This window comes from Xyrauchen texanus, chromosome 6, assembly GCF_025860055.1.
Source record: "Xyrauchen texanus isolate HMW12.3.18 chromosome 6, RBS_HiC_50CHRs, whole genome shotgun sequence".
NCBI classification, from domain to species: domain Eukaryota; kingdom Metazoa; phylum Chordata; class Actinopteri; order Cypriniformes; family Catostomidae; genus Xyrauchen; species Xyrauchen texanus.
In genome coordinates this window covers 41,248,250-41,258,860 of record NC_068281.1, presented here as the reverse complement: position 1 = coordinate 41,258,860, position 10,611 = coordinate 41,248,250, and the positions used below count along the sequence as shown (strand labels likewise).

Sequence of the window (10,611 nt, the reverse complement as noted above, 5' to 3'; positions counted from 1 at the left end):
GGCTGCTCGCCCATTTGCTCTACTTGCCAGGGGGTCCAGTCTCACCACACCACCTCCCACTGCTGGTCAAGTTCAAGATACTGCTCTTCACCTCACTGAAATCTGTGCCGGTTGACTTCTTCAGTTTGCTCAGTGATTATTTTGCTGCTGTTGTTACTTAACTGTGAACAGCTTCCCTGCATCTTGGGTCCTTCATTACAATCGGTGACATGGACAAGGCTCCAAGCGCTGGCTCTGGAATGGCTGAGGCTCTAAGTTCTGGTTCTGGGACAGAAGGACAGGCGTGGGATTTGCTCATGGACTTTGGCAGGCATGGACGCTGGCTCGTGGACTGTGGCAGGTGTGAGTGCTGGCACGTGGACCACGACAGGCATGGGTCCTGGTTTGTGAGCCGTGGCAGGCATGGCCACTAGCAAGTGGACCATGGCAGGTGTGGGCACTGGCACATGGGCCGTGACAGGCGTGGCCACTGCTTTGTGGACCGTGGCAGGCATGGCCGCTGGCTCATGGACCTTGGCAGGTGTGGGCTCTGGCTCATGGACCTTGTTGGGAATGATGGGGAACTCTGTCATGGAATCCACTGTAGGAGGGTCGGTATCCTTCAAAACCTCTACCGTGAAGTCCAGTCTGCTCAACAACAGATCGATGACTTGGGCCAGAGTCCATGAGCTTTGGCCATAAGGCATGAGAGACTTAACTGGCCCATTTAGCCAGTCCGAAAAAGGAACTTAAGAGCCACATCAAGTCCACTTCATTGCCAATTCACAAATGTCCACCACATATTCCTACAGACTGATTCCCCTGATGCAGTTTAAAAAAAGGCTCACTGCTGGGTTCATGTCTATCAGTCAAGTCTTCTGTCACACTTTGGATGGAAGGAGGATGAAGACAGGATTCAGAGTGAACCCAATTGCAATTTAATGACTTGGAAAAACAAGACTATATACAAGAACTACAAAGAAAACACTGAGCACTATATAAGGCAAAACAACGAAGAAGAATATCCAACAGCAAACACGAAGAAGAACAACAACTACTAACATATAGGGGATATTAGTAGTGTGATAAAGGATGGTGATCTGAGATGAGACTCGATCCTGAGTGAGTGAAAGAGGTGAATATACATATAGTCCTTGATGAGATGATTGGGATTAGGTGTGGTGGATTAGACTGGGAACAGATGATGGCTGAATTTGGGGAGACTGTTGAGGGCATGAGAGTATTGCAGACTTTAAGAAATATGCTCTGGCCAAGCTCATGCATTTTATTAAAATAAAGCCTGGTTTATCAATGGTTCTCAACTCAAATGAAGATTATTAGAAGAATATTGCAGCTCTGTGGTTCCATACAATGCAAGTGAATGGGTGCCAAACATTTGATGCTCCAAATAGCACATAAAGACAGCATAAAAGTAATCCATGCGACTTCAGTGGTTAAATCCATATTTTCAGAAGTGATATGATAGGTGTGAGGAACAAACAGATAAAAATGTAAGTAATATTTTGCTTGAAATTCTTCTTCCTGCCCAGTAGGGGGTGATATGATGACAAATGTTAATCACCAAAAACACAAGAAGAAAAATGTGAAAGTGATCTGTTTCTCACCCACACCTACAGTATCACATCACTTATATGATGTAGATTTATAGAGATTTAACCACTGGAGTCGTATTGATTACTTTAATGCTGACTTATATGCATTTTGTAGCTTAAAAATGTTGGCACCTATTCACTGGCATTGTATGGACCTACAGAGCTGAAATATTCTTATAACAATCTTCATTTGAGTTCAGCAGATAAAACATAAATTACTTGACTTAGCTTAAACAACATTACACCAAACAATGAAACATTATGAGGGTTTAAATACAAGGGCATGGGTAACCACATGACATAAACAACCAATGACGAGACTGAACTAATAACAAGATTACTAGATACTAAAACATGAACCAATGACATGCCAAGACTGATAATGGGTTAACAAGAAAATAGGCCAATGAAAACAAGACACATGAACATGGAGGGAACTAAACTTTCAAAATAAAAGACATGAATACAAAACATGAGCAAAACACATGTGACACAGTGTGAGATTAATAAAGTGCAGTGTTGATATATGTTGATCATGAACGATCAAGAGTTCAAATGTCTGCCTGATGGTAGAGCTGCCCATGGCTCAGGTGGCTGGAGTCTCTGATGATCCTCCTAGCTTTTTTCACACATCGTCTGGTATAGATGTCCTGGAGGGAGAGAAGCTCACCTCCGAAGGTTTGTCTGGCAGTTCGTACCACCCTTTGCAGGGCTTTGCGGTTGAGGGTGGTGCTGTTGCCGTACCAGGATGTGATACAGCCAGTCAGGATGCTCTCTACAGTGCTGGTGTAGAACCGTGTGAGCATTCCAAACTTCCTCAGCTCAGTCTCGTGAAGAGGAAGCACTGAGCCCTCTTCACAACGGCCTCAGTGTGGACGGTGAGGAACTTGAAGTTGCTGACTCTTTCCACCGGTGCTCCATTGATGGTGATGGGGCTGTGTTCTCTGTTTTTTCTCCTGAACTCCAACACAAGTTCCTTGGTCTTACTGATGTTGAGAAAGAGGATGTGCTCCTGGCACCAGCATTTCAGAGTGTGCACCTCTTCTCTTATATCAGGGATCAGACCTACCTCCATAGAATCATCTGCAAACTTGACAATGGCATTGGGGCTATGTGTTGCCACACAGTCATGTACAGCCCTGCGGGTCTGCAGGGTTGAGGGTCAGTGGTGAGGAGATGTCACTGCCAATTCTGACCACCTGGCATCTGCCTGACAGGATCCACCTGTACAGCAAGCTGTTTAAGCCCAGAGCCTGGAGTCTCAGAGCTAAGTCGTCAAGCATGGAGGGCACTATGGTGTTGAATGCTCAGCATTTAATTAATTTGTCAAAGGCCTTGGGATCAACCAAACTGCACTATTTTTGCAAATGCATGCGACTGTTGTCAAAAATGAGACATGAGAGGCTCGGAGCCGATGGGGCTGAGGACCAAAGTGGAGTCGTAGGGATGGAGGTCCCACGTGAAGCAGAGCGGGCCTGGACCGGTGAACAGAGGTTTGCTTGTGACATGGAGCAGTCTGGGGTTCGACTAAAACATGGCATGGGGCAGACTGAAGCTTGGCTGTGACATGGCATGGAGCAGGTAGAGGTGTGGTGGTGACATGGTAAATGGTCTGCACTTATATAGCGCTTTTTTATTAACCTTAGAGGTTACCAAAGTGCTTTACACTGTGTCCCAATCACCCATCCACACTCACATTCACACACCAATGGCGGCAGAGCTGCCATGCAAGGCTAGCCTGCCATTGGGAGCAACTCAGGGTTCAGTGTCTTGCCCAAGGACACTTCGGCATGTGGAGCCGTGTGGGCCAGGATTTGAACCACCAACCCTGCGATTGGTAGCCGACCTGCTCTACCATCTGAGCCACAGCCGCCCCTACACATGGCATGGAGCAGACTCAGGCATGGTGGTGACATGGCTTGGAGCAGACTCAGGCGTGGCAGTGACATGACATGGAGCTGACTCAGGTGTAGACAGAGACTTGGAAACAACCTCTGTAGTCGAGGGCAGGGACAGAGTCTCGGGAACGACCTCTGTGGTCAAGAACACAGGCTGAGACTCAGAGACCAAATCCCCTCTCCTCCTCCGTGAGGCCAAAGTTGGCGGTGCAGGCTCTGGGAAAGACGAGGCTGGCAACGTTGGCTTGTTGGATGTGGCAGACATGGGCATTGGCTCGTTGGCCATGGCTGGCATTGGCTCGTTGGCCATGGCGGGCGTTGGCTCGTTGGCCATGGTGGGCGTTGGCTCGTTGGCCATGATGTGAAACTCAGGCTTGGTGGCCATGACGTGAAACCATGGGCTTGATGTCCGTCTCCCCCACAGTGAATGTGGAACCACTGATCTGCAGGGCGAGGTCGATATATTGGGCCAGATTGAGGGGACTGCGACCGCCAGGCATCAAGGAGGAGATAGACTCAATCAGTCCAAAGCAAAACATTTCTTTGAGGGCAACCTCATTAATGTCCACTTGGCTGGCCAGAGAGCAGAAGTCCATCACATAGTTCTCCAGGGGACGATTCCCCTGACAGAGGTTCAGAAGCTGAACTGCTATGTCCATTGTGAGGTTAAGTATTCTGTAACATTGCTGAACAAAGAGACTATGACGATGACGTGAAGAACCCAAGTGCAGTTTATTAAACAAAACGTGAATTCCAAAAACCCTAACAATGAACAAAAACTAAACATAAACATGAACTTGACTATGACTAGAACAAAACAACAGTGTTACATTAACAATATGCGACAAAGGACAATGGCAAACATGAGGGTATAAATACATAGACTTGGGAGAACACATGAACAAGATTACCAATCACAAGACTAAACTAATAAACAAGATAACAAGACAATGACCATGAACAATGAAATAGCTAGAACTGATAACAACATAATAAAACAATTAACCAATGAAAACAAGACACATGAACATGGAGGGAAAAACAGGACATTGCATGACTAGGGGAACGCATGACATGAACAGGAACTAAACTTTTCAAAATAAAAGACAAGGAATCAAGACATGAACAAAACCACATCTAAACATGACAAATATAATGAAGAAACTGATGTCATTTTGGCAAAGAAAACATTAAACCCATGGCCAAAATTCATACATTTATTTTCTGTCTGTGTTGTCCTCAGAAAAAAATTATTTATCCAGTCTCACGCTGAGCTTGAGGTAGCACGATATGCTTTAAAGACAGAAAGAGTTCCTCCCTGCCACTGGATTACACATACACGAGTATCGACAGCTTTCCAGTGAATATAGGACACATTTAATTAAAGAGGCAATGCTCGGTAAACACTTTGAGTATACCGTCATGTTCAATGAGGAGAAATTTGACAAATCTGGTAAGAAAAATAAGTTGGAAACCAAAAGCTTATGTCTACATTGATTAAAATAATCACATTTGTCATCCAAATCGAATAACTTGCATATACTTCTTATATATAAATGCACAGTATAAGTACAGTGCCTTTGCAACTATGTACCACTGTCTATTTGACAAATAAAACTTTGACTTTGAACGTGTGGTTGCTGTCTTAGACCAAGACATGTATTCAGATTGGATTCAAAGTCGAGGCCAACACAGAAGGAGTCTATGTGAGCGGAGGACTTTCTGGAGGTGGCTATAAAGGTCTACTGAAAGAACTTGGTTGCGCAAAAGCCAAAGTTACACAGTTTAAATTAGTGAATTTGTCATTGAGCATGTTTACGTGCACACCAATACACTGATTACTCTTAACAATCAGCTTATTTCAAATTCTGACAAAGCTAGAAATCTGTGTTTACATGACATTTGAAATAATCATGTTATTCTCTGCTTTTGACGTCAAACTGTGAAGAGGCATGTGCACAACACGTGCACACATTAATTCCCCTTCTGTCACTCACTCGACATTGTGTCGATTGTGGTGACAGAAGAGGCTTCTTTCGGGAGCCTCAGATACGAATAGAATATGAAAAAGGCCAATGCCAAATTGGAGAACAGAATTTGCATGTCCTGCCCCTGGACATACTGATATAAAAGGCGGGATGTGCTTCTGTTCAGTCAGATTCTTTCTTCGCAGCCATGCGGTTGTGTGTGTTCAGCGAGCTGAAACCTCACTCTGTTCTACTTCACCTCTAGAGAGCTTTCCTTTTGGAGCTACAGCGCATTTCCAGCGGCTTTCTCCCTCCACTGCACACCAATGCAGTCCATGCCCCTGGGCGCTTCGAGGGTGTCCCCCTGCGGCAGCAAGAAACCAGCAGGTAGCTCCGTCGCATCCAGGGCCCAGCTCTCAGTCCCGGCTTAGAGCCACCCACAGAAATGTGGATGCCCCCCATCTCACGAACCTCCTCCAGGACCTGGAAGTCTCCCAAGCTTTCCTGAGATGGACCGCCCAGGGGACGAGATGTTCACTCAGGAGCTGGTACCCAGATAGCAATAAGTCGGCGGGCCGCTGGCAGTGCTCCGGCGGCAGTAGAAGCGGCAGAATGGCGATATCGCAAACACGTTTGACGGTGCACCGCCAGCGGCAGCCGCTTTTTAAAAGCGGCAGCCGCCTTCCTACCGCCTTCGTTCCGTGGCCGGCCCGCTGGCTATCCGCCGTTCCGCCGCCGTTATATCGAAGGCGGACCGACGGAGGCAAACGCTTTTTCCGAGCGATCTGCCGCCGCTTATTGTATATATATATATATATTTATTTATAGCATGCAGTTTATCAAGAATAATGATTGATCAAACCAGACAAATTTCCATTTGGCGTTTTAATTCCACATTTCAAAGTACAGTAACTGTCATTGAAACAAGATGTCAGATCACTGAACTATAAATAACAGAAAAATACAAACATTATATACACACACACACACACACACACACACACACACACACACACTAAAGAACATGCAGGTTTCCAATTCAATTTTGGTAAAAAAAAAAATATATTTTTTAAAAAACACTATTGTAACACTTACAATAATTGTTAATAATATAAAGAGGTCAGCTCTGGGATAAAAAGAATTACCAGTAAACATAAGCAATGAGGATATTTGATACCAAATAAATTGAGGTATAACATCATATTTACAAGTCATTTCTAACAATAAATTAAGTGGTAATAATTTAGAGTAAAGCTCTGGAGTAGAATATACCATTATAACTGCAATGCTGACCTGTGGCACAAGGATTTACAAGCTATATTTAACAATAGAATAACAGTTAAGCACACTGATGGAATGAAAGTAGAATTTTTGGTACTAGTTAATGTGCAATATCAAGTATCAGAGGTATGAAATAGGATTTACAAACTATAATAGAATCGTTAAGCACTGACGGAATGAAATAAGCAATACTAAAGTCACGGTAAGTAGAATATTTGATACCAGATAATGTGCAAATATCAAGTATTAGATGTATAATCTAGGATTTACAAGCTATATTTTAAAATAGAATAGTTAAGCGCTGTAACAATGAAATAAGCAGCAAATTGTATATGAAATAATTGAGATCTTTGGTATCAAGGAATGTGCAGGATAACAGGTATAATATACATTTTGACATTCAACTTGCACATGACAACAAGTGGGAATAAATATAATTAACAGCAGAAAATCTGGCTGTAGAGAACACAGCCAATCAGAATGTCTGGAGAGGTTGTGGACTGCGTGGCGTATTGGGCTAAGAATCACCGGTTTTCCCCGACCTCCAGAATGAGGCAGTGCAAATTGGCATATCTTCAGTGATTCCTCGTGCGCCTGTATAAAAGGACAAACCATCCCATATTCATCCAAGGAGCTGCCCTCAAAGCAGGATCACGAGAGAAAAGAAAAAAAAAACGCAATTTCCACAGTGAACAGTGTGGATTGGGTGAGTGTATTCTGACACTTTTAGCAGGCTTTTTTAGGGGTCTTGATGTTACTGACTGCAGGATAAAGAAAGGGTTCCAGTTGTCAGTGATGCTGGGGTGTCAGTAGTCAGCCTAGGTTTAAGGGGTCGGCTGTGGGTCCCTCTTAGCTGTGCGGCGCCTTTTTCCACCTTCATGTTCAGATGCTCCTTTCAGGTAACGCGTAACGTTAACCTGGATCGCCTCATCAGTGGCATCCTGGGTTGCCGGGTTCTTCCGGATGGCTCCTGTAGAAAATAAAGATCTGTCATTCCATTTGAATGGCATAAGGTCATACACATCTACTTAAATGTAAAAAAATATCCAACTTACTTTGAACAATGGTCTTCAGGAACATGTCTCTAAAACATGCTTTATCCCCTACACCAGTCCAGGTTGTATTGATGGAAAGGTGATTAGAGAAGATACTCTGAAGCATTCGCCACACGGTTGTCTTTAGGTCCCTCCCACATTTGATTGCCAAAAACCGAAGCTGAAAATACAAAAAAAACATGTTACAAATTACATTTCTCTGAAGCTTCTCATAAATTTAAAATGTGACAGGCTGTGGATTCAGACTGTACAATATGCAGTGTACAATCTTAATTTTACTTTTTAGATTACCCTATGGCGTTATAAACGAAATCGGCACACTTACAAATCGTTGCTGGAGCTCTTTATCTTGCCTCAAACTGTTGTCAAGCAACGCCAAATCTTCCTGGGTGTCTAGGGGGGAGTAACAGATCCCCTGGCAGGGATAACTCTCCAACAGACACATTGGCACTGAAATGTTGCAGCATAGCATTTTGTTGTCCATGCTACGCACAACATCGCCAAACTCCAAGACGTCGCAGCATTAGGGTTTGATCTGCACCTACAGGGATTCCCAGAATAAAAGAATAAAGTAGTCAGTCCTGGTCCTTCAACTACTAAACTATGACATTTATATCTAGGTCTACTACATGTAAAGGTGGCCCCAGTGGGAATTAAACCAACAACCACAGGTGTTGTTTGCAAGTTGTACCCGATTGCCCAGTGCGAGCAAATGTCTTCAACATTGTCCCAACTTGCTTCACCTGCTCTATAAGTGAGCCGCTGTCACCTGGGAAGTAACAATATATTGATTAGCAATACACTAAATATAATAGTAATATAATATAACCACAATTATCATACCAGTAACTTTCCCTGTAATTTCTATCCACAGTATGTTATGCATGGCATACAACAGGGGTCGGGAACCTATGGCTCGCGAGCCATATATGGCTCTTTTCCGGATTTTATATGGCTCTCCAATTTTCAAATGTTGACTGAAAATACACCCTCGAACATGATGATAAAATTATTTGGAAACTATTAGCATTTCTGATTAATGTATAATTATGAATGTGTCAAATTAAATTAAATATGTTCAAAATATTTAGGTAAGAGACTCGCAGCTTACCTTTCAGAGTGCTGAATTTTAATTGACCGACGGTTAGGCCTGCGTCAAGTCAAGATCAAGTTAAACAACTACCTAGCTGGCTGAATTAAAAATCATCATCATCAACGAGAGGAAAATGGCGAAAAGAAAAAAAGACGACGATTACCGTTCATTTCGGCCTGAATGGACGGATCAATTTGCATTTGTGGAGAAGTTGGGGTCCGCAGTGTGTCTCATTTGCAATGAACGTATTGCGTCGCTCAAAAAGTCAAATATTAAGAGACATTTTGAGACGCACCATGCAGCATTCGCCGCAAAACATCCCGATGGAGAATGCAGGAGAAAAGCTTGCGCTGAGCTTCAGCTGAGAATGGAAACCGGACAGCAGCAGCTGCTATCATGGAAGGCGGGAATCTGAATTCTGCGAGCTTTGCTGGTGCTCTGGAGATTGTGCGGAGTGGGAAACCATTTACAGATGGAGACTACATTAAGGGTTGCATGCTCAGTGTTGCAAAAGAACTGTTTAACGACCTCCCAAACAAGGATAAAATTATCCACATGCCTTTCTCTGCAAGAACTGTTCATGATCGTGCACTGGTGATGGCACGCCAGATAGAGGAGATGCAAATCAACGACATCAGTTCAGGTAGTTACTTTTCTCTTTCCTTGGATGAGTCTACCGATGTGAGCAATATAGCGCAGCTAAGCATAATCGGGCGGTATGTGACGGGTGATACAGTGCGTGAAGAGAGTCTTGTTGTTTTGCCGATGAAAGATACAACAAGAGGCGAGGATGTGTTAAAATCTCTGATGGACTTTGCTGCAGAGAAAAAGCTCCCACTGAATAAGCTTATATCTGTGTGTACTGATGGAGCACCCAGTATGTTAGGGAAACATAAAGGATTCGTTGCCCTTCTGTGTGAGCAAGAGAAGCGGCCCATCTTAAACTTTCATTGCATTGTGCATCAAGAGGCACTGTGTGCTCAGTCGTGTGGAGAGGAACTTCGCAAAGTGATGTCATTGGTCGTTCGCATTGTGAACTTCACTGTGGCCCGAGCTTTAAATGATCGCCAGTTTAAGGCCCTGTTGGATGAAGTGGGGAGTAATTATCCAGGGCTGCTACTGCACAGCAATGTGCTTTGGTTATCCAGGGGAAAAGCACTCGCCCGTTTTGCTGCCTGTTTAAATGAATTGAGGGCATTTCTGGAAATGAAAGGAAATGTTCATCCCGAGCTCAATGACATTGAGTGGCTCCTGAAGTTTCACTACCTGGTGGATATTACATGTCATATGAACCACCTCAACGTGAAAATGCAAGGCATTGGAAACACAATCTTGTCCCTGCAACAGGCAGTGTTTGCATTTGAAACAAAGCTGGAGCTGTTTATCAGGGACATAGAAAGTGGCCGTCTCCTGCACTTCGAAACATTGCGGGCATACAGAGAGGAATGCTTAGCGAGGGACGCCGCTCATCATTTTGACCTCCGTAAGCTCGCAGCCTTTACGTCTGATTTACTGATGTCATTCAAATCACGCTTTGTGGACTTCCGCAGACATGCCGATTTGTTCAAAGTGATAACTCATCCACATGTGTGCACCGTGGATACACAAAACCTGAGTGTCTTCCCTGGAATCTCCATCTGAGATTTTGAGCTGGAAGCTGCTGAACTGAAGGTGACGGATATGTGGGTGTCAAAATCTTTCACTTTGAATTCCGAACTGGAAAGC

At 44.0% G+C, this 10,611-nt stretch overlaps 1 protein-coding gene across 1 annotated transcript; it reads right to left on the bottom strand.

The window, feature by feature from the left end:
• Positions 1-3,858: 3,858 nt before the first annotated feature.
• LOC127645724 (uncharacterized) lies at positions 3,859-8,542 on the bottom strand. Its single transcript, XM_052129387.1, has 5 exons — positions 8,485-8,542; positions 8,119-8,334; positions 7,794-7,953; positions 7,593-7,708; positions 3,859-4,176 (listed from the first exon to the last, which is right to left on the bottom strand). Exons 2-5 carry the CDS (start codon positions 8,275-8,277, stop codon positions 3,859-3,861), a joined length of 753 nt encoding a protein of 250 aa, XP_051985347.1. The 5' UTR covers positions 8,278-8,334; positions 8,485-8,542.
• Positions 8,543-10,611: the final 2,069 nt, after the last annotated feature.